The sequence below is a fragment of the Urocitellus parryii genome, chromosome 6 (assembly GCF_045843805.1).
Source record: "Urocitellus parryii isolate mUroPar1 chromosome 6, mUroPar1.hap1, whole genome shotgun sequence".
In the NCBI taxonomy this organism is placed as follows: Eukaryota; Metazoa; Chordata; class Mammalia; order Rodentia; family Sciuridae; genus Urocitellus; species Urocitellus parryii.
In genome coordinates, this window is record NC_135536.1 from 91536947 (window position 1) to 91561898 (window position 24952).

General features: G+C 38.2%; 1 protein-coding gene across 1 annotated transcript; it reads left to right on the forward strand.

The window, feature by feature from the left end:
• The first annotated feature begins 1405 nt into the window (after positions 1-1405).
• On the forward strand, positions 1406-23648 carry Eif3j (eukaryotic translation initiation factor 3 subunit J). Its single transcript, XM_026391036.2, has 8 exons — positions 1406-1554; positions 1641-1744; positions 13908-13962; positions 14444-14535; positions 18857-18971; positions 21420-21581; positions 22814-22887; positions 23241-23648. The coding sequence occupies exons 1-8, from the start codon at positions 1509-1511 to the stop codon at positions 23370-23372; spliced, it is 780 nt and encodes a 259-aa protein (XP_026246821.1). The 5' UTR covers positions 1406-1508; the 3' UTR covers positions 23373-23648.
• The last annotated feature ends 1304 nt before the right edge of the window (positions 23649-24952 follow it).

Consider the following 24952-nt stretch of genomic DNA (forward strand, 5'->3'; position numbering starts at 1 on the left):
TTGAATGTATGTGCATTATATATCCGAAAACAATAAAACAACAAGAAAATCAAAATAAAGCAACTAATTGCCTCTTAAAACCCTACAGGGAGCCAGGTGAAGTGGTAGGTTTGTAATCTCAGCTACTTGGGAGGCTAAGAAATGAGGATCACAAGTTGGAAGCTGGCCTGGGCAATTTATGGAGACCCTGTCCTGAATTTTTTTAAAAAGGGCTGGAATGTAGCTCAGTGGTAGAGAATCCCTGAATTCAATCCTCACTACCCAAACCCACAACAACAAAACAACAACAACAACAACAACAACACCTCCCCCAAATACAACCCCCCCACACACACCATCACCAGAAAAAAGTCAACCTTGCAGGGGAGCTATAAGGACAGGGAGTTTGGCTCATTTTATGTTCCTCATGATGAGTTTACCTGTTCAGTTTACCTCTGATTGCACCACTCAGTCAGGTGAGGGACTGACTATATGCATTCTTTCTACTGGAAATGCACTCCCACACATTTCATTTAGTCTCTCAATCTCCAATTTCGCCGGAGCTTACCTCAGGAGGCCTTTCCTACAACCTCCGCCGTAGTTAATGTTAGCCTTTTGCATTTAACCTCATAATGCTTCTTTTTGTTGTAGTCATCACACTGTGTCCAAACTTGTTTACATGTCTATCTTTGCTACTTGGTGGAAAAAGCTAGAACTTATGCCTAGCACAGACGGAGAATTTCCGAAATTGTTCTGCCAAAGAATGTGCAGGCCTCTAAGGGCTCAGAGAAGGGGACAGCTTCGAGGATTGAGGATGTTTTCGATCCCTCCGTGACTAAATTCACGCAAATGAACCTCGACCTGGCTCCACGCGCCAGGCTGGAAGGTTGCCAGGAACAGGAATTCTGCCCTCTCCACTCGCTCCTTCCCAGATGCCCTACGCACGCCGGTTCCCAGGGGCCCACTTCCCCCACTAGCCCGCGACCGCGCTCACCGGGAGCCGAGGAAGCCAGGCGAGTACCCTCACAGGCAGGAGTGTTTAGAGACCCTTCCGGGAGAAGCGTGCAGAGGATGGGGGGCAACTTATTCAGCATAAGCCAGCGGCCTTGGGCCGAGATCAGAGCGCACCCTTGGGGCGGGGTTGAGGTTGGCAGAAGATGCGTTAGGGCCAAGGGTCAGGCAAGGGACTGCCCTACTAACCTTCCCGCTCTTACTTCTCCCAGGGACCCAGGATGGTGCCGCCGTCGCCCTGCCCAACTAGTGTCCAGGACTGCCCAGCGTCGCCAGAAACAGCACACACAGCCCCGCCCTGAACTGCGACCCACGCTCTGCCAGCCCGGGTCCACGCCCCCTCCCCGCCGCGCGCGTCGCCGGCGCCGCCAGAGGGGGCGGGGCTTCGGCCCGGCGCACAGTCAGCCACGGTCCCAGCTTGCTCCGCGCGGGCCAACGAGAGCAAGCCCAGTGACTCACCTCCGCCGCGCTAACTCTTCGTAGCTCTCCCCCTCACACACGCTCACACCCGGCTCGAGATGGCGGCAGCGGCGGCGGCAGCGGCGGGGGACTCCGACTCTTGGGGTAAGCAGAAGTTTCCGGGGCAGGGTCCGGGCCGGCACCGGTCCCACGCCGAGGCAGGCATTAACACGGCTCGCTCTTTTCCGTAGACGCGGACACGTTCTCAGTGGAAGACCCGGTGCGAAAGGTGGGGGGCGGCGGCACTGCCGGCGGGGACCGCTGGGAAGGCGAGGACGAGGACGAGGACGTCAAGGTGGGTGCGGGCTGGGACGCCCGACAGCGCGAGAGAGGGCTGGAGCTGTTGCGGGTGGAGTTGCCGCCGGCGGGCGGGCGGGTGGGCCGACTCTCGGCCCAGGGGCGCCGCCCGGGCCTGCGGGCCGTGTGTCCGGGCGCGAGCGTAGGGCTAGCAGTGTTCTCTTCCCCTTCGCATGCCGGCCATGTGGGCTGGAGACGGCAGCCTGTCTTCCCGGACTCACTCGTCGAGGGCGGTGGCGGCCTGCGCGCCAACCTTTCTTTGGGGGTCCGCGCACCGGCCTAGATCCCACCCGCCAACTGGCGACGAGAGGTGACAGCAGCAGTCGGACTGGCCCACGTGCAAGCCTCGCAGTCCACTACCGGAATGAGACTGGCAAATTGGGGATTGAACTCCGAGATTTATCCCATATGGAAAGTATTGAAACCCTCCTTCCTTTTCAACCTCAGGTCTTCCCAGGGTCAGCAACTCACTTATGATACTAACGGCCCATATATAGAGTTTGTTCGAATGATTTGATGAGTGGAATATTATGGTTTAAATTCGACTTTTCTTTCTACAGCAGACAAATAGAAACAGTAAAGTAAAATAACTTTTAGCTCTCCCTCCCCCCACCCTGTGGTAAAAAGGATGAACTGAGCACAGAGATAACATCATTTAGTGGATAGAAACCTAGGTAGTCCACACAGCAATATGAGTAATGGAGAGTTGATAGATATACTTTCATCTGTATATGAATGAGGCCTAAGAAAATATTGACGATTTGGTGGTTGTAGTAGACCAGGGGCCAGCATTTTTTGTTTTATTTTTTCTTTCTCCTATGCTTTGTGAATCTATACCATATTCACTTTGTGGTTTGTGTTTGAAAACTTCCAGGGGATTATCATACGGTTTTAGATCATACTATCTCATGTGCTGTTTTTTTTTTTTTTTTTTTTTTTTTTTGAGGCGGGGACACCCGGGAATTGAACTCACTGAGCCATATACCCAGACCTATTTTATATTTTAGAGACAGGGTCTCACTGAGTTGCTTAGCACCTCACTTTTGCTGAGCCTGACTTTGAACTCCTGATTCTCCTGTCTCAGCCTCTTGAGTTGCTGGGATTAGAGGTGTGTGCCACTGCACCTGGCTTACATACTTTTTTAATTTTTAAATTTTTATAAGTAGCAATGAGTCTTGTTCATAATCATTCCTTTTTTTTTTTTATACTGGGGATTGAACCTAGGGGTGCTTTACTTCTGAACTATGTCCAGCCCTTTTTATTTTTTATTTTGAGACAAAGTCTTGGTAAGTTGCTGAGGCTGGGCTTAAAATGTGTGATCCTCCTGCCTCTGCCTCCCTAGTTGCTAGGATTATAGGCCTGCACCATTATGCTGGGCAAGTCCAGAATTTTAAGATTATAATTACAAACTTTTTAAAAAATCTTAGGTTTGTGAAGATGAAGTTTTGTGTGAAAGGGAAAATGATTGTTTTTGTTTGTTTTAATTAATCTAGTGAATGTTTTACTCTCCTAGTGCTCTTTGTCATAAACTAAGGGCCTTATAAAAATCTTTATTTTTGTGTTGGAAAATTTTAAGACCGATAAATCACTATGAGCTTGAGTCTGTTGAGACAGATGTCCAATTTATCAGACAGTTTCAGGTATAATGTGAGCCATGTGAACATAGGAGTTAGTAAATGAATAGTGCTTACTTTTGATACCAGAATTGAACCAGGTGCACTTAATCACTGAGCCACACCCCCAGCCCTTTTTATTTTTTTAATTTTAATTTTATTTATTTATTTATTGAGATAGGGTCTTGCTCAGTTATTAGGACCTCAACTAAATTCCTGAGGCTGGCTTTGATTCTCCTGCCTCAGCCTTCTGAGCTGCTGGAATCACAGGTGTGTGTGCCACCTTGCTTGCCAAACAGTATTATTTTTTGACTGAGGATACTTAAATGTGTCCTTTACCTGTTTTATTTTTTTAGTATTTTCTTCTAGGAGTTTCAGTTTTATTTTTATTTTTTAAATATTTTATTAGTTGTTGATGGACCTTTTATTTACATGTGATGCCGAGAATTGAACCTAGTGCTTCACACATTCTAGGCAAGCACTCTACCACTGAACCACAACCCTAGCCTATCTTGATGAATATAATTTTGATGACAGTTTTGGAGATTTACAAGTTGTAAGTGTCCAGTTTTTCAGTCCAGAATTTCTTTTATATATAAAATGACTTTTTTTCATATTTATTTTTTAGTTGTAGTTGGACACAATACCTTTATTTAATTTATTTCTATATGGTACTGAGGATAGAACCCAGGACCTCGCATATGGAAGGAGAGTACTGCTAAGCCCAAAGACCCTTTTTTTTTTTAATAATATAAAGTTTGAAGTTGATCTTGAAGGTTGAAAGCTGAATTTATTACACTCTATTATATTCCTACGTTGAAATGAAATTCTCATTTCATGTTGTGGTCTAATTTTTTTTTGTTTTGTTTTTTCCTTTCTGCATTACTGGGGATTGAACCCAGGGCACTTGACCACAGAGCCACATCCCCAGTTTTGTTTTGTTTTTTTTTTGAGCAGGGTCTTACTAAATTGCCAAGGTTAACTTCAACTTGTGATCCTCTTGCCTCATTCTCCCCAGATGGTGGGATTGTAGATGAGTGCTATGGTACTTGGCTTATAGTTAGTCTTTTTTTTTTTTTTTTGGCTATGGAAAACATGCTTAGAGTGTTAAGATCTAGTATCTTTGTGGGGCTGGAGTTGAAGCTCAGTGGTAGAGCACTTGCCTAATATGTGTAAAGCACTGCATTTGATTCTCAGCACCACATACATATAAATAAATATCTATCAACAACTAAAAATATGTTTTTTTAAAAAAAACATTCACTTGGCATATATGGCTGGGCTCCTTCCCCATTATTGAAATGATGTATAGAGTGTGTTGATTGAGAAAGCACTGGAAGCAGGGACAGCACAGATTTTACTCCATTGTCTCCCAGCATATCAGTAGAACAGGTTAGAAATAAGGTTTATTCGAAGGATGTGTAGACATTGTTTTGAGGAAACTTCTGGTTGTGTTCAACAGTCTTAGGCATTTGCTTCTATTACTGTATTATAGAATTTCTTAAAAAGAGATCCTAGGGCTGGGGCTTTAGCTCAGTGGTAGAGCACTTGCCTAGCATGTGTGAGGCACTGGGTTAGATCTTTAGCACCACATACAAACAAATAAATAGATAGATCCTAGCTGGGTGTGGTGACACACACCTATAATCCCAGCTATTCAGGAGGCTGAAGCAGGAGAATTATAAGTTTGAGGCCAGCCTCAGCAATTAAGCAAGATCCAGTCTCAAAAATAAAAAGGACTGGGATCTAGCTCAGTGGTAAATTACCTTTGGATTCAATCCCTAGTACCCCAAAAAAGAGAGATCCTTAAGAACTGACTCAATTCAAAACTGCTTGTCTTACTTGTTCACCTTCTGTTAAGATCCCTTCCTGATTGATAATTTATACCTACCAGAGTAAGGACATTTTTCATGCATTGGAAACATCATTTCTGAAGAATGGGATCCATATTGTAGAGAAATGTGAAGTTATTGGAAAAAAACTCAAAGTACCTGTTTTATCAGAAAATTCATATCTTAAAGAGAGGTGTTTATGTGTGTGTAACTTTTTTCTTTTTGGCGGGTCCTGGGGATTGAACCCAGGGGCACTTACCACTGAGTCATATCCCCAACCCTTTTTATTTTTTATCTTGGGACAGGGTTTCACTAAGTTGCTGAGGGTGGCCTCAAACTTGCCATCCTTCTGCCTCAGTTTCCCAAATTGCTGGGATTACAGGCATGTGTCACGACACCAGCAGGAAACATTTTTTGTTGGAAAATATTTACCTGTTGTATATGTCACGCTGGACCATTGAAAATAAATAAGAACCTTGTGTAGTGTTTTGTGTCTTAATCTTGACCTTGCTTAGCCAGTAAAATTTAAAGTAGAATTAATGGATAACTTGAATTAAATGAAGTAGAGTTTACTAAGGTAGGTACAGTAGCTTGAGAGATCAGCATAGTTCTGAGATGTTGGAAGAGGATTTGATTTGAGCCTTCTTCTTATTATTATTATTATTATTTTGTACCAGGAATTGAACTCGGGGGCACTCAAACACTGAGTTACATTGCCAGCCCTAGTTTGTATTTTATTTAGAGACAGGGTCTCACTGATTTGCTTAGCACCTCACTTTTGCTGAGGCTGGCTTTGAACTCGTGGTCCTCCTATCTCAACCTCCTGAGCTGCTGGGATTACAGGAATGTGCTACCACGCCTGGCTTGAGGTTTTTTAAAAAAACTGAACTTTGCCGGGATATCTAACCTTGCCAGACTCCCATTACAGAGTTCTGAGGCTTCACAGAACAAAACCCACAAGACTTACAGAACACCAAGAAACAGCTTTTTTCCCAGCAAGATATTATACCATATCTATACCACGTATTTAAAGAAAAAAAGAAAAGAATATGTTAGCTCCTGGGCTGTTGCTGTGAGGCAAAACAATTTTACTACTCTTTTAAAGCTACTCTTATTTGACAATCTATAAATATATCTTGCTTAAGTTGGAAAACATTTTCAGCCCTAAATGTGTTCTCTCATTGCATGTGACATTCTGTAGTTGCATATTATAAAAATGGCAGTACCAGCCAACTGCTGGCTGCATTGTTAGAAATAAAAAGAAAATAGTGTTTAAATTTTTCCTGTTTTGTTTTTAATAGTCATATTCATTTGGAAGAAGGTTTTAAACTTGAAAAGCAGCCATTTCTTTTAGAGAGAAAGTCCAAATCTGCAGGGCAAGAGTATAGATGAGCAAGGAATTTATAAACAGGCTCTATTGAAAAGAAGCTAACCATTTTAGGAGAGCAGCATAGGTGATATCACTCTTCCCCCAGGACTGGAGATTTAACCCAGGGCTACTCTACTAACCGACTACATCCCCAGCCCTTTTAAAATTTCTTAAAAATTTACTTATTTTTTGGTACTGGAAATCCTTTACCACTGAACTACATCACCAGTCCTTTTCTTTGTCCCCGCCCCCCCCCCCCTTTTTTGGTACTGGGGATTGAACTCAGGGGCAATCAACCACTGAGCCACATCCCCAGCCCTATTTTATTTAGAGACAGGGTCTCATTGAATTGTTTAGCGCCACACTTTTGCTAAGGCTGGTTTTGAACTCTCAGTCCTCCTTCCTCAGCCTCCTGAGCCACTGGGATTATAGGCTTACACCACCATGCTTGGTTCTGAGTCCTTTTTTATTTAAAGACAGGGTCTTGCTGAGGTACTCACACTGGTATCAAACTTGTCAATTCTTATGCCTGAGCTTCCAGGGTCACTGTGACTACAAACAAGCAGATACCACCACACCTCTTTCTAGATGATTCTTTTGAAAATAAACTGGATATCATAATTGGGAAATATATTATTTACCAAAAATATTTGGGAAGGACATTTTTTGTTTGTTTTTTATGGTATTGAGAATTGAACCTAGGGCCTAGTATATGATAGGAAAGCACTCTACTACCAAGCTACATCCCAGCCCAGGGAAGGGATTTTTTACCAAATAACCATTTAGGGTTCTTTTGAGGTGAGTTGTAGACTTACTCCCAATTTTAAGTGTTAAACTTAAGTCTTTCTCTAGGAACCCTTTTTGCATTTTATCTTTTTTTTTTTTTTTTTTTTTTTGGTCCGCATTTACAAAGTTGTAATATTCACAGGAAGTTGGGCAAAAATTTTTCAAGCATTGTTGCAAACATTGTGCCGTAGGTTTCAAGTACTTGCTAATATCATAATTAAGGAAATAAAGATTTTCAGTTCTTGGGGAAATTAACGTAATCTTATATATAATCTATATAATCATGAAGATTACAATTATTTGCAAATACAACCTGCCTCTTTTTTGCTGAGATTACTATGCTCTCTTCTTTAGGGACTTGATGCTTGTTTGGTAGTGATTTTAGAGCAGACTTATTGAAAGGATTTTGGTGTGAGGATGACAGGCAAGGCTTGCTTTTCATGGTGGTCCTTTAAAGAACTGAGGAACAATTGTCATGACTTCCCAGGATTTGTGATAGGAGCTCCTTTTGCTACTAAAATCCATTCTGTGATGGAATGAGGAGTTTCCAGGTAACCTCATTATGTCTGCATTGATGGGTGTCTAGGGTAAGGTTCATCCTTTGATGGGGAAACCAGGGGCATGATAGAGATGGGACAGAGAGTTGGTAGGAATGAGGAGCATTGATATGAGTAGGCTAGAGATGATGTTTTGCTGGGAATGGGCACCAAAGAGCATCAGCATTGAACAGAAATGTTACTCTATGTTGAAGGTATTGTGATGGAATCCCTTATTTTCAGAGGTACTTCTCCCTTTGGCTTCTTATTATCAGAGGATTCTAGACCAATTTCTTAAAATTCACAGAAAACCACTATAAGCAATTTGAGGTTTGAAGTGGCTAATTGACATAACTATAACTCAGTATGAACTGTAAATTTTTTTTAGGAGTGGGAGTGGGGGTACTGGATATTTAAGCCAGGGGTGATTTACCACTGGACTACATCTCCAGTCCTTTTAAAATTTCGAGTTGCTTGCTAAGTTGCTGAGACTGGTCTTAAACTTGTGATCCTCCTGACTCAGTCTCCCAAGCTGCTGGAATAATAGGTATGTACCACCATGCCTGGCTATGACTCCCCCACACACTTTTTTTTAAATGAGATTCACTGTGATTCTATGGGAGTTTATTCTAGAACTAACTGAAAGAATGGATTTGGGTGGGGAGGGACTTAATTCCCTGGTTGGCATTTTGTATTTCAGGATGCAAAGAAGCAATTACATTCACTATGATACTTGAAGGAACTTTGGTCCATTCAGAGCAGGTCTCTTCATTGTTTTTCACTGAGTCTGGGATAGCTATCCCTGGGCCTCAGTTCATTTATGTGCAGAATGGGGATGATGCCACCTTGCTTCCCAAAATAATGTTGAGGATTAACCATTGTTATTGCTCTTTGCACAGAGTCTGGTACAAAGAGAGCACTCAGTAAATGCTTTCTTTTCTTTTTTTTTTTTTTGTACCGGGAATTGAACTGAGGGGCACTTCACTGAGCCAGATCCCCAGCCCTATTTTGTATCTTATTTAAAGATAGGGTCTCAGAGTTGCTTAGCACCTTGCTTTTCCCGAGGCTGGCTTTGAACTTGCAATCCTGCTGTGTCAACTGGGATTATAGGCATGTGCCACTGCGCAGGGCCCTTTCCCAGCCCTTAAATATTTATTTTTTAGTTATCATTTGACACAATACCCTTATACCCTTATAATAGTGAAAATAGTGATAGTGTAAATTTGTACTTTCCTGGAAGTGAATATATGGTGCTTCTTTCTGAAGCACTGCTTAAGCAGCATATCACAGATCCAGTCTTTCTATCTTCTGTGAAGATTAAACCAACAACAAAAACACTTAGTAGTTAACTTCTAGCTCTTTGGTTCTTTTTGAACTGCAGTGTTATTTTTTATTTGTTTGGGTACCAGGGATTGAACTCAGGGGCACTCAACTACACTCGGTCTGTTAAAACTGTAAACCCTGCATTAAATTACCAAGGTAAGATGACTATAAAAATATGTTTACTTTTTGACTTGGGAGACTGAGGCAGGAGAATTGAGAGTTCAAAGCCAGCCTTAGCAAAAGCAAGGCACTAAGCAACTCAGTGCAACTCTGTCTCTAAATAAAATACGAAATTGGGCTGGGGATGTGACCGAGTACCCCTAAATTCAATCCCCCATACCCCACCCCCCAAAATGTGTACTTTTTATATAAGATTTTTCCCACTCAGCTTTTACCCCCCATGACAGTCTTAGGGTGTTGGATTTTTTATTTCTTTGTTGGACTTACAGAATGTTATTAAGAATCAAGATTCAGTTTGTTTATATACCTAGACTGATAAACATTTATGATCTGTTTTGCTTATAAAACCAGAAGCTTGGTGTCATAGTTGTGGCACAATAGTTAGCCTAGTTAGCCTTTGCATCTTCTAGTAGCATCAGGGCCTCCTGCTTTGCATCTGCTGTTCTGTAGATCAGCTTCAAATGGCATTTCAGTGTGGCTTGGTAGTTGCCAGGACAGTGTCTAGGCTACATATAAATTAAAGCCCTCTTTAATGACGGGGTTACCTATTCCTTTTATTTTGTTTATTTGTTTTGTGTTGCTGAGCCTTGTGCATACGAGGCAAGCACTCTACCAATTAAGCTATATCCCCAGCTCATGTATCTATTCCTTTATTTATTTAAAATATTTTATTTTGTGTTTTAGTTGTAGTTGGACACGCAATACCTTTATTTTATTTTTATGTGGTGCTGAGAATCAAACCTAACACCCCACACATGGTAGTCAAGTGCTCTACCACTGAGCCACAACCCCAGCCCTTAAATATTTATTTTTTAGTTATCGTTTGACACAATACCCTTATTTTTATGTGGTGCTGAGGATCAAACCCAGTGCTGAACCTAGGGCCGCGTACATTCTAGATGAGTGCTCTGCCACTGAACCACAACCCCAGCCCCATCTATTCCTTTTAAATTAGAATCTTCTAAATTCTGTGGAGCCTTTAGGAAATTGCGGGTCCTTTATCTTTCTTTCTTTCTTTCTTTATGGTACTAGGGATTAACCCCTGCCTTTCCCCCAGGGAATTCATGCTTGTTAGGCAAGTGCTCTGAGCTATATCCCTAGACCAGAAAAATGTTTGATAATTTGTTTTTATTTATTTATTTTTTTTTCATAAGCGGAGCACAACTTTTCATTGCTCTGGTTGAACATGATGTAGAGTTACACTATTTGTGCAATCATACCCATACATAGGGTAATAATGTCCGTCTCATTCCACCATCTCTCCTCCTCACCCCCTCTCCTCTTTGTTCCCTCTGCCTAATCCAAAGTTCCTCCATTCTTCCCTCCCCCCTCCCCCCTCCCCACCCACCACTCCCTATGGATCAGTGTCCATTTATCAGAGAAAACATTTGGCCCTTGGTTTTTGGGGATTGGCTTACTTCACTTAGCATGTTCTCTAACTCCATCCATTTACCTGTAAATGCCATAATTTCATTCTTCTTTAAGGCTGAGGAATATTCCATTGTGTATGTATATCACAGTTTCTTTATCCATTTATCTATTAAAGGGCATCGAGATTGGTTCCACAGTTTGGCTATTGTGAATTGAGCAGCTATAAACATTGATGTGGCTGCTTTGCTGTTAGTATGTTGATTTTAAGTTCTTTGGGTATAGAACGAAGAGTAGGATAACTGGGTAAAATGGTGGTTCCATTCCAAGTTTTCTAAGGAGTCTCCATACAGCTTTGCAAAGTGGTTGCACCATTTTGCAGTCCCACTAGCAATGAATCAGTGTACCTTTTCCCCTACATCCTTGCCTTAGAGTAGTTTTGATTTACATTTCTCTAAATGTAGGTTTGTCTCTGTGTGCTCTATTGTGTACCATTGGTCTACATGTCTATTTTGGTGCCAATACCAGAGCGTTTTTGTTACTGTAGCTTTGTAGTATAGTTTAAGGTCTGGTTGTTCAAAACATTACAAAGATTGCAGAATAGTTTAAGGTCTGGTATTGTGATGTTTCCTACTTCACTCTTCTTGCTAAGGATTGCTTTGACTATTCTGGGTCTTTTACTTTTTCAAATGAATTTCATGATTCTTTTTTTGTTTCTGTGAGAATTTGTTTATATTTAGCTCAGTGATTGAGTTAGGCATAGGGAAGACAGAATGTAGATCTGAGTGCCTGCCCAAGTTTGGGAGTGGAATCCATAAACATTTAACCAGGTCATGACTCTTCATTAAACCCAGGCTTAGTATATAGATTTATTTCATTAGTCAGCGTTGTATTGTATGGAATATTGCTTGAAATAAATGACCCATCAGCTAGAGTACGGGATACTTTTTACATTTGCTAAAGTTTCTTTCAATCTTCTATTTAAATCAACTGCAAATCATTTTTTTGCGGGGGGGACACAGAGGTTTTCTTCCACTGAGCCATATCCAAGCCCATTATATTTTATGTTTTTGAGACAGGGTCTCACTGTTACCAAAGACTTGCTAAATTACCAAGACTGGCCTCGAACTTGTGATCCTGCTGTCTCAGCTTCCTGAGCCTGGGAGTTGCTGAGATTACAGGCGCACACCACCATGCCTGGTGCAAATGACTTTTTAAGGTTATTTTGGTTTGGTTGTCTTGTATTTTAATTACTAATAAAGCTTTTTTTAATGTAGTTAGATAAGTTGATATAAAGGTCCATATGAAAAACAAACATGCAAGAATCGTCAGGAAAGCATTAAAAAAACTACATGGGAGAACTAGCACTAGTGGACATTAAAGCATACCATAAAAGCTCTGTAATTAAAACAGTGTGGTGCTGATATATGAAGAGACAGTATAACAGTAGCACAAGATAGAAAGCCCAGAAGTATTCCAAGTACATAAGGAAATTAAGTATACGGTAAATCATGTGGCAAAGAAGGGTTTTTAGTAAATGATGCTGTGACAACTGACTAGGTATTTGGAGAAATAGATAATAGACCCATGCTTTATACCATACAAGTAAAAAACTCTAAATGGGTCAGAAATCTAAATGAAAAACTAATGAAACCCTATATATTCTAGAAGAAAATATTAGTGAATTCTTTGGTATAAGACTTCTTAGCAGACCAAAATTCAGAGATAATAAATTAAATGATTGATAAATTTATTGCATAAACTTGGTAGCATGTATAGCATAGGGCTCCATGGGGAAGATCCATAGGCAGTTTTATTAAGAAGAGAAAGAGGAAGGCGGCAAGGATGCTCATTATCTATACAGCATTGTACTTAGAGGTTTAGCTATTGCCATTAGATAAATCAATTGTGGAGGTAGAATAATTGGTATAAAAAGTAGTCCAGCTGTCTTGTTTGCAGATGATGTGGTAGTACAGGTTGGGTATCCTTATTTGAAATGCTTGGGATCAGAAGTGTTTTGGTTTTGGGTGTTATTTCAGAATTTGAAATTTTTGCAAATATGAGTTTAAATGTAAAATTCTTTTTTTTCCCTTTATGTTTTATATATACCTTTTACACATAGCCTGAAGGTAATTTTAAACAAAGTTCTGAATTTTGGAGCACTGCAGATTTCAGATATTCAGATTAGAGTGTTCCACCTATCTTAGAAAATCCCTAAAGAATCTATTATAAATCTAACTTTTTTTTTTTTTTTTTTTGTAGTATTGGGTTCCATCCTAGAGCCTTACACATGCTACACAAACTCTCCACTGCTGAGCTACATCCCCAGCCCTTATTTCATTTTTTTAAAAATATTTTTCAGTTGTTGTTGGACACAGTATTTTTCTTTTATTTATTTTTATGTGGTGCTGAGGATTGAACCCAGGGCCTTGCACATGCTAGGCGAGTGCTCTACTGCTGAGCCACAACCCAGCCCCCACTATTTCATTTTGAGATAGGATCTTACTAAATTGCTAAAGCTAGCCTTGAACTTGGAATTGTCCTCTTCAGCCTCCTTTGTAGCTGGTATTATAGGCATGCTCTTTTAAATTTTGTATTTTGAGACACAGTCTCTCTATGTTGTACAGGTTGTCCTTGAACTTAGAATCCTTCTGCATTAGCCTCCCAAGTCAATTTTAAAACTAATGTAGAAAGTAAAATTTAGAACCTCTAAATAGCTGGAATTACAGTTGTGTGTCACCCAGTGTAAGTGATAAATGAATTCAGTAAGATAATGAAATTAACATAAAAATATCAGTAGGTATTTCTGTATAAAAATAACCAGTTAGAGAATATAACTGGAGAGAAAAACCCTATTTACAAAAGCAGTTCAGGACCTTATGAAATACTTAGGAAAAACCTACAGAGAAATGTATAAAACCTCTTGGAAACTTTCCAACTCTCTTAAAAAATAAAAAAGTGGACTCAAACAATTGGGAAGAGCCCTTTTTTAGGGAGCTCAGGTATTTAAAGGTGTCAGTTCTTCCTACATTAATTTATTATGTAATGCATTAACAAAACCCAAAAGTTTGTCTCCATAGAGTTAGACAAGTTGATAATAAAGGCCTCGTGGAACATATATGTGTATATAAATATGTATTTTTTTTTTCTTTAGGATAACTGGGATGATGATGATGAAGAAAAAAAAGAGGAAGCAGAAGTAAAACCAGGTGAGCCACTAGTGCTCTTCCTTTTTTGGTTTTATATCTTGGTGTAGGCATTTAGTGCTTAAATAACAAAATGCTCACAAAATTGTTGGTATATTGAAACTAAGCATTCTTCTATTTCTTCTTTATTTTCTTTTTCCTGCATCTCTTCTTTGTCTCCTCAAATGTAATCAGATATCGCCTCTTTTTCTTTTTGAGTGCTGGGCTATGAAGAGAGAGCAGAGGGAGTGCAGCATTATAGTTATTTGAATGCTGTTGGTCTTGCTTAAAGGGTGGTAGGAATATATGTAGAGATGTTTGATCTTATGGGTCAGATTAGAGAGGAAAAGACTTCCAGAACTTTACCACTTTAATTTTCTAGAATATGACCATATGAATCTGAAAGCTAGGAAAAGTTTGGTCTCTTAAAGTATTTAAGTATCTTATCTGTCCCATCCTTGAACTGCAAAGTACTTAATAATCATGAATAAAATATTTCTTTCAGAAATAAAAATTTCAGAAAAGAAAAAAATAGCAGAGAAGATAAAAGAGAAAGAAAGGCAACAGAAGAAAAGGCAAGAAGAAATTAAAAAGAGGGTTAGTACTGTTCATTTTCTAAAATACATACAGAATTCTAATATCAGTAGTGGTACAATGTTTAACAGACAATTTGATTTGAAGGGCCCTGTGAAGAATGTAAATAAATGGATACTTATATAGCTTATATAGCAAGGTAAATCCCAAAACAAATTGATATGTGGTTTTTGCAAAAATAGAATCCAGATGCTGTATGTATTTCAGGAACAGTCACAATTGCACAGTAACCACAGCCAGTGATTTTTTTTGTCAATGTTTGCAGTTCTTTCTAGTCATGATTATTTGTGGTGTACATACTGAGTAAAATACAGAAAGCATTCATTTCTGTGTCATACACTATATAAATATTTTTGTTCTTGATTATTTGGAACAAGATCAGTAATATTGTATTAATTTGCTTTTTGAATAGAAAGTACATTTACAGAATTCAAAAATCAAGATAGTTTAACTCTTTTATACTGTATATTTTCCTCTATCCCACAGTAAGGCTTTCTTATCTCTTCTAGGTATCTTTATGAACTTGATGTGTCTGGATATAACTACATTTTCTTTTTTTTTTTTAATTTGATACTGAGGATGGAACCCAGAAGCACTTAACCACTGAGCCATTTTTTTTCTCCCCACCTCCCCTTTTTTCCCTTGGTACTGGGTATTGAACTCAGGGGCACTTGACCATTGAGCCACATCCCCAGCCCTACTTTGTATTTTATTTAGAGACAGAGTCTGAAGTTGCTTATTAGCACCTTGCTTTTTGCTGAGGCTGGCTTTGAACTTTTCATCCTCCTGCCTCAGCATCCCCAGCTAGCTGGGTTTAGAGGTGTGTGCCACTGTGCCCAACCCCCCAGCTCTTTTTATTTTTTATTTTGAAACAGGATTTCACTGAGTTGCTGAGCCTGGACTTAAACTTGCAATCCTCCCGCCTCAGCCTACTCTCCTAAGTTGCTGGGAGTACAGGTGTGTACTGCCATGCCCAGACACCTTTTTATTTGATATACCATAAAGATCCTTTCATACAGATCATAGAAAGCTTTATTCTTTTCCTTGACTTTTTATTAAGAATATTTTCAAACATAAAAAGTAGAGAAAATAGAATAATGAGTAATATGTAGCACCTAAATTTGTCATTATATTGCCAAATTTGCTTCAACTATTTTTGTCTCGCTAAAATACAATAATAAACTTTATGCATTTTGTCTTTAGTTCAGTACACATTTCTGAAAACGGATATTTCTAATACGATTACAATCATATCTCACCTAAAAAATGAACAGTAATTTTTAAACATAATCTAGTATCCTATTTACATACAAATTTCTGATTATCATGTCTTTTAGGTATGGTCTGCTCAAATAAGGATCATGCATTGCATTTGGTTGTTAATGTATCACAAGTCTCTTAGAGTATCTCTCTTTTTCTGTCCCTCTCCCTTCTCCACTTCCTTTCTCTTTCTCTTCATTAACTTGTTGAAGAGACCAGGCTAATTGTCTTATTGAACATCCCCCTTTCTATATATATTTATCTGATTACTTACTCATAATTTTAGTTTCTTCAATTTGGCAGTTGAGTATAAAATTTTGGTTAGATTCATATTTGATATTTTAAGCTGGACTACTTTGGAAGTAATGCTGTATGTTTCATACTATAACACATCAGGAGTCATCTCTCCTGTGTTACTGATGCTAAAATTGGTCACTGGATTAAAATGTTAACATCCTGATGCTTCTGTCTTTCCTTTTATGGGTAATCCAAAATCACATCAACCTCTCACCCAGTTATAATGTTTTTGATGATCATTGCCTAATTATTTAATTAGGGATTGCAGAATGATGTTTCTCATAATGGTGACTTTTCTGTTTATTGGCTGGCTCTTTTTTCTATTTGTTATTTGGATACTTTGAATATGGTTTGTATTAGAAAGGCAGAGTTAAAAACTTAATCCTCTAATTACCAATTTTCAGAATAAGAAGAGGGAATGTAATGTCAGTGAAAGATGAGAGGCAGTAACAGGTTTTTGTAAACTCAAACTCATTTGTAGATTCATTATGTTTTAATCAATACAGTGTCACAACCTCTGCCTCACCCACCAGTCCTGGGAACCAGATCCTTGGTTCTGTGCTGCAACTCTAGCCCTCTCCCTGCCCCCCACCCCTTTTTTGTTTTGACAGTGTCTCACTTAAACTGTTGAGGAGTAGCTGGGATTACAGGTGTGTGCTACTGAGTCCCACTTTTCTCTTTTGTATTCAACTTTGTTTTTTTCAGAAATTAAAGCTATATAAAAGTGGCATACTCAGAAACATTTCAAATTGAAGAAAGTAGATCAGTTTTTTTTTTTAAATATTTTTTAGTTGTAATTGGACAATACCTTTGTTTTATTTGTTTTTATGTGGTGCTGAGGATCGAACCCAGGGCCTCACCTGCACTAGGCCAGTGCTCTACCGCTGAGCCATAACCCCAGCCCAGATCAGGTTTTTTTTAATTAATTACTTTTTGTGGTACTGGAGATTGAACTCAGGGCCTCATGCTTAGTGCTACCACAAACTACACCCCAGCCCTTTAATGTTTTCATCATGCAAAAATATAAGTATGTGAAGTGACAAATATTCTACTGACCAGCTTGATTTAGTCATTTCACAATGTATATATCAGATTGTATACTGAAAATATATACAGTGTCAATCATACAGGGGAGGAAGATCTCAAATATCCATTCCTCTCCTCTCCCTTTTCCCTATAACTGCCTGTGGAAACTGTTTTCATTAATTTCTGGTTTATTCTAAATCAGTTTTTTGGTAGCTATGTAGCATTCCATTATCTGGACGTACCATTAATTTATTTTACCAGTTCCCCATTGATGGTCAGTTAGATTTGTCGATCCTGTCTTTGATAAATAATACTTCAGTGACTAACCATTACATATTGTTACTTCTAACACGTGTATCCATGTTTGTAGAATAAATTTCCAAAGATGGGAATGCTAGGTAATGGGTACATTTTTTTTAATATTTATTTTTTTTTAGTTCTTGGCGGACACAACATCTTTATTTTATTTTTATGTGGTACTGAGGATCGAACCCAGCGCCCCGCGCATGCCAGGCGAGCATGCTACCACTTGAGCCACATTCCCAGCCCCATGGGTACATTTGTCTCACAAGTATTTCCAAATTGCCCTCCATGTATTGTTGTAATACCTGTATATGTTTCTCTGATCAGTATAAGCAATTGAATCTTAAAACTCGGTCTAAGGAGTTGTATTGATTGACTCTTTCCTGGTCATCTAAGTTAGAATTATACTGTTATATTTTTATATTAGTCTCTAATATGAAGAAACCTTAATTTAAAAAAAAATGAAATGTGTGTGAGATACTGGAAATTGAACCCAGAGATGCTCTATCACTGAGCTATATCCCCAACCCTTTTTTAATCTTGCCAAATTGCCAAAGGTGGCTTCTTTAAACTTGAGATCTTCCTGCCTCAGCCTTCTTGAGTTGCTAGTTTTACAGGCATACGCCACCATACCTGGCAAAAATAATGTTTTCAGATGCTTCAAAGAAAATGTGTTCTTAATGGCTATTAGTATTGTTGTTGGACATTTTAGGTGGTCTCTGAATTGACTTGTAATTATAAATAATAATTTCAGTGGCTTAAATAAATATGTGCATCTTAGACTTCTTAAGCTAAATACCTGGAAATGGAATTACTTAATTAAAGCATATTAAAGAATTTTAAGACTTGATAAATATTTTAAGTTGCCCTTAGAAAGGTTGTTCCAATATAGTAATAACAGTATATGAGAGTACATTTTTCTCTTGCCTACAATTTTAATTCCTTGTTTTTGTTTTATTTATTTATTTTATTTTTTTAAAAGAGAGAAATGCTGAGACAAGAGAGAGAATTTTTTTTATTATTTTTTAGTTTTTTCAGCAGACACAATATCTTTGTTTATATGTGGTACTGAGGATCGAACCTGGGCCGCACGCATGCCAGGCGAGCGCACTACCACTTGAGCCACATCCCCAGCCCCAAATTCCTTGTTTTTAAAAAAGGCAATAGGAATAATCCTAGTGTTCCTGGGTTCAAATCTTACCTCTGTTAACATTACTAGCTGTGTTACTGTCTGTTATCTCTGCTTCTGGAGTTTTTTTCCTATGTAATTGGGATAAGAATATCTAAAGTGTTTAGAAGAATGTCTGAAATATAGTCATCACTTTATAAATGCTTGCTTATTTATAATTGTAAGTACTTATAAAAAAATTCATACACTATAGAATTATACTGGGTCCATCATAATCACAGCCCTTTTAAAACTTCTGTTTCATTTCAGTTAGAAGAACCTGAAGAACCTAAAGTGCTAACACCAGAAGAACAATTAGCAGATAAACTGCGGCTTAAGAAATTACAGGAAGAGTCAGATCTTGAATTAGCTAAAGAAACTTTTGGTAAGATGGGTGTGTGATTTTAGTGCAATACTGAATTATTGTAGCTGAAAACTCTAGGAGTCTTTTAAGTTGTGAAAGTTCAATTTTGCCTTTTTTTTTTTTTTTTTGTGGTGCTGAAGAGCAAACCCAGGACCTTGCACATGTTAGGCAAAGCCCCATCACTGAACTGACTTTTGGTACTGGGGATTGAACCCAGGGGCACATAAATACTAAGCCACCTCTCCAGCCCTTATTATTTTCTGTTTTGAGACAGGGTCTCCTTAAGTTGCTGAAGCTGGTTTGAACTTGCTATTCTCCTACCACAGCCTCCTGAGCTGTTGGGATTACAGATGTGTGCCCCTGCTCCTGGCAAACATCATTTTTTAAGTCTTTGGAAATTTTTTTTTAACATGATCCTGTCAAATTTAGATATTGGAAAGCAGTTTTGAGATTTCATTACTTGAAGGCAAGTGTGAAGGACGTACATGTTCAGATTTTTGAGTAACTGTTTGTAGTATATTAAAAGATTAAGTTGTCATTGGATCTAAATAAAGTACATCATTGCCTAGCATGTATCAGCTGGGTGAAACTTGAATGAAGTCTGAGGTCTGTAACTTTTTTTTTTTTTTTTTTGAGGTCTGTAACTTTGAAATTTAAGTAGTGAACTTACAGTGCTATTGTAGTGCTTATAGTGCTTACAATGCTATTATAGTGCTTACAGTGCTATTATAGTGCTTATAGAACTTATAGTGCTTATAGTGCTATTCTGGGCCAAGACAAGACTTGTGTAGTAGGTAATAGGATGACAGTCCATGTGACATTCATCTTTGTGCCTTCTTGTACTCAGTTGTTTCTTTGTGTGGTCCTCTCTTCCTTGGCCTTCACCATGCCCTTTCTTTCAGGGGCCACCATTTCTGTGAATCATGCCTGCAGCTGTGGTTCAGGATCCTATACATTTGGTGTGTTTCAGGGGAGATTCATATGACAGGGGTACACCAAGTTTGTTGTTAGGTATTGAGTACTTTTCAGACTAGAAGATCCTGTTAAATCAGTTAAGTAACATTGAAACTGAAATCTATAACCAAGAAGGCTCTAGTTGACCTGGGTTTTTGCCAGTCCTTTTCTCAAGTGCATCAGGGGACGATTGCAGTGATCATTCCCTTTATAGAGATCTATGACCTCATTTCTCAGTCAGTCTTTAGCAATCTCAAGTGTGACTATGGGCTGGGCTGGGCCGGGCCAGGCTAGGGACATAACTCAGTAGTAGAGTACTTGCCTAGTGTATGAAAGGGCCTTAGTTTGATCCCCATCATCATCCAAAAAAAAAAAAAAAAAAGTGGCTGCCAAAGACGCTCCTATATGCTGCTTGGCAAGTCCTAAAAGTACTCATCTAATTATAGAGGGCACTGGGCCCTTATTTCATGTCTACATAGGATGTTAAAAGCTGCCCATATGCTTATTAAAGAGGTGGGTTTATGCATTGTGCTCTTATAAAGCCTAGTGTGGAATACCAATTACAGATTAAAAAGTAAAATTATATGCATCCATATACAGTCATTGTTTAATTAATAGAATTTTACTGTTGTGTTTCTCATACTAAAATACTCAATACATGATTTTAACAACTAATTTACTCTTGCCCTTGAGAAGGATACAGAATCATACTGTCATTTAGCCTATAATTCTTTTAGGTCAGATTAATTTTTCTGTTGGGATTTAACACATGGCATACCTCTGCTTAGTTTTTGGATTTGACTAGGTATTAAGGCTCCATCTTTGTTTCTTACGTTTTTTTCCCCCTTTCCATACTTTGCTGTGGCTGAACTTTTGGACAGACCTTTAAGAACATCCTTTTTGTGCCATGGGATTCTTTGGCAGCTTGGTGAATTTATGGGCCCTTTTGTAGCATAATATTTTCAAATGAATACAATAAATGCATAGAATTTTATTTACAAAGGAAACCTATAATTGAAAATAGATATCAAAATACTAAAATAATGAATTTATTACAGAATTTATTTTTTATTAGTTTTATTTTATTACACAATTTTAATTTTATTAAAATTGTATAATTTTTTTATTATATAATACCCCTTGTATTGGGGATTGAACCCAGGGCCTCCTGCATATTAGGTCCTCTACCACTGAGTTGCACTCCCGGCCTGTGTATGCTTTTTTATTAATAAGATCCAGTGGCAAATCTAATAAAAAAAGGTTTTTTTGAAGGTAATGACCATACAGTATTCAAGATATCTGCTAAAACTATAATGTGATATGAAATTATTTATGGTCTCTATAAGTGAAAATCAAAATGTAAATTTATTTCTCTCATTCAGATTCATAGGGCATGCTCCCCACTATACTCCACTCCCAGATTCTGTCCAAGGGCTTCAATGGGTCTAGATTAAGAATCTGTTTTAGAATGAAACAAAACTTTCTGATATTCCTAGTGTTTCTTCTCTTCTACAGGTGTTAACAGTACAGTTTATGGAATAGATGCTATGAACCCATCTTCAAGAGATGATTTCACAGAGTTTGGAAAGTTACTAAAAGATAAAATTACCCAATATGAAAAGTCACTATATTATGCCAGTTTTTTGGAAGCCTTAGTTCGAGATGTGTGTATTTCATGTAAGTAATTCTCATTTCTAGCCCCTGTGGGTAGATTTTAAGTGAAATTATACTCAGGGAGAAGCAGGGATGGGGGGATTTTTTTTTTTTAATTCTGTTGTAGAAACTTGGGGGTTTGCTTCTTTTGTTCTACATGTACAGTTAGTGTGAGTGTTGGGTTTTTTTGGATGTGTGTGGGCGGGGATAGGCTGCCTTCACTGGTGTCCCAAAGAGACATCTGGGCTTGCCAGCAAAGCAACTGAGTAAATTTTTTTATTTCTTGAAAGGGAGGTATCTTTTGGGGGAAATGGCCTCTGGGCTTTCAGGATTTTCAGGTGAGTGAGAGACTTCCAGTGTTTGGAAGCTTAAGACAAAATACTTAATAGAGCTGGCACCCATCCTCTGGGATGCTGCTCTGATGTCACACCCAAAGGAGTCATACCTTTCAGAGTGACAGCTATGGGTCATGCAGTAGTAATGTGGAAAGGACTGGTTTTGCTAGTATTTGCTGTTTGAAAAAAAGGAATCCTATATAATGAATTATAAATTGGGTTTTCTTTGAGAAATGATCAGTAAGCTGGGGCTTCTAAAATTAATCAGTGAAGTAACCAGAGTTGGTATTTCATTCTGCTGTACTAATTTTCCTATTTTGGGAGGTTCTGTATCCCAAACTGAACATTTTCTGATAGCTAAAAGCTAGATATCTTTCTGGCTTCATGTTTTTAAAAGGATGGGAAGGTATGTTCACCACTTAACAGGCTTGTCACCTTATAGCACACTGAGATAAATCAGTTTTCATTCTAATTCTGTGATAGAAAATGGAGTCCCCCTAGGGGTATGGGGTTTTCTTCTGCAGGTTCAAGAAATCTTAACACATCCTTGATGCTCAATGAGCAGTTAGGAAGTGCATGGTTATCCATCTGTTTAGACTGAAGGAAAGATAGAAGGGAGAGTACTGTGCAATATTAAGTCACTTTTAGTTTCTGTATGATTGAGCAATAGTATGTTGTTGTAGGTCATTATAAAGTGGAATTTTTGTTACTGAATTCACCATTTTTAAGTAGTTCTACCTTGAGCTGAGCCATAAACTCTTGATTCCCTAACCACCTTATATTTTTAAAAGTTCAGTCATTTTCAGGGTTACTTGATGGACAAATTAGGCTTCTCAAAACATTTTTGGAAGGATATCTATTTTGCTTTAGTTTTCAAAATGCTTAAAACTTGAAGATCAGTGTCTTTTTTTTTTTTAATAGTGGAAATTGATGACTTGAAAAAGATTACCAATTCATTGACTGTGCTTTGCAGTGAAAAACAGAAGCAAGAAAAGGTAAGGACAAGCTGTGCAGGGAAACAAGTATTATGTTAGGATGGGGTTGTGAGAAAATTCTCAAATATAATAGGGGTCTGTCAAAAACATAAAAGTCAAGCACTACCAATACCATTTAAGTTGGAATAGAACAGGAGTATGGGTGCCAATACTGTCCTTTTGTTTATAGACATGTTCGAATTTCTCTTCTCAATATTAATAGAAACTGCTATAAATTAGGCTTGAGCTCTCCCTTAAAGAATTAAGGTTTCTTCTGGGACCAGATGCTTTTGATATTTCTATGAGGGTTGCTGTATCAGATAAAATGTCCATAGCAGATAAAGTCTCTTGAAATAACTCTTTCTCATCTTTAGCAAAGCAAAGCCAAAAAGAAGAAGAAAGGCGTGGTTCCTGGAGGGGGATTAAAGGCCACCATGAAAGATGATCTGGCAGATTATGGTGGTTATGATGGAGGCTATGTACAAGACTATGAAGACTTCATGTGACATTTTATCTTCTGGTGTCTTCTTTCTGTTGCCCACAATCCCTTCAACATGTAGCACAACTTCCTTTCCTTTCAGTTCTGCCAAATGCTACAATCAGAAGTGCAGTATCTTTTGTGCTGGTTATTTTACCCCTTGACACTTAGGTGCTAATGTGCAAATGAGGGAACGTGGATCTTGCTGCCAAGGGGTTAAAATTGGGGAACCTCAATTGCTACTAAATCATAGTTTTAAAAAAAAAAAAAACCTAATAATGTTGTCATTGTTGCTGTTTGATTCCATAGCAGCAGCCACTAAATTGGAAACAAAGGTTGCAACATGACAAAAAATTATGTAGTATTTACCAGCACCATTCAGTAATACAGCCTTAACCATACCTCCTTGAACTACTTCATAACTTGTCAAGAAAAGCAGTTTGCAGCAAGGGCATGTGGTGTGCACCTAGTATTAAAATTGCTTTGTCTTAAATTGAGCGTGAGGATGTTAAAAATACATTGTGAAGAAGACTGCTTATCTCAGACTGAAGATACTGCAGCTGAAAAGTACTAGTGTGATACTTAAAAATTAAATGACCAAAACCCTCCAACTTTGAAGCTGAAGAAGGTAAACTTCTCCATTTTTGCAGTACAGTAAAAGTTGTGGAATCTCTTTATTTATCAGACTATTTTTACTGATGAAGTGCTTCAGATGGGGGAGGGAAACTCTGTTTTTATTTGCCTGATTCAAGTGTCTGAGAAACAAATCTCTTTGTTCTCGTAGGCTGCAATGGAACAACTTTAACAGGGTTTTGGCATTTCCTTTCCTTTATAAAACATGCTCAGCAAACTGCACCAGTTAACTACAGTTTGGTAAATTGTTATGTTAACAATTATGACATCTGCAATGTTTTATAAAGCAACTAATTTAATAAAATCACTATTGTGAGGACTTAAATTTTGTGTTACCTCCCAAGAGATATTTTTGGAGAATACAGAATGCACCTCTTGGGACTAGAGTTCTTTATATACTTAAAGTTTAATCAGTGCTTGATGTAGTTAACAGCTTTAAAACAATGATTTGCCAGGTCTTTAACAGTGTCACTGTAGAGCAACAAAGGTGTAGGGCTGTCTTCCTCTTACTTGGGAAGTTATTTTGTTTTTAGATACTAAGGCCTAATGAAGTTCCTAGAACAACTATTTATTTGGAATTATAGAGTCTACAACTCAGGATATGGCTCTAAGCATAAATTGTGGGATCTTTTTTATTAAGTGATTTGACCAAATTTGTGGTTTGAGTCTTTGTTTCCTTAATTGTCATAATCGGAATATAAGAAATATTTCTCATTTCCATAGGAAATAAACCTCAAAGCTCTGTAGGCTACTAAGTGGAAAACATGACCATCTAAATGACCAGAAGGCCATGATTACACAGCAATAATTATAGTAAATGTTGTTTTAAGGCAGACAAGGGCTAAGATTTCCTTAGCAGTAATAATGACATACACTGAATTTAAAATCTATTTTATTATAGAAAGATCAGTTTCTAACAAATGAAAATGTATCATCTGTTCCTTAATTGTGTAAATAATATTAAATATATTTGAA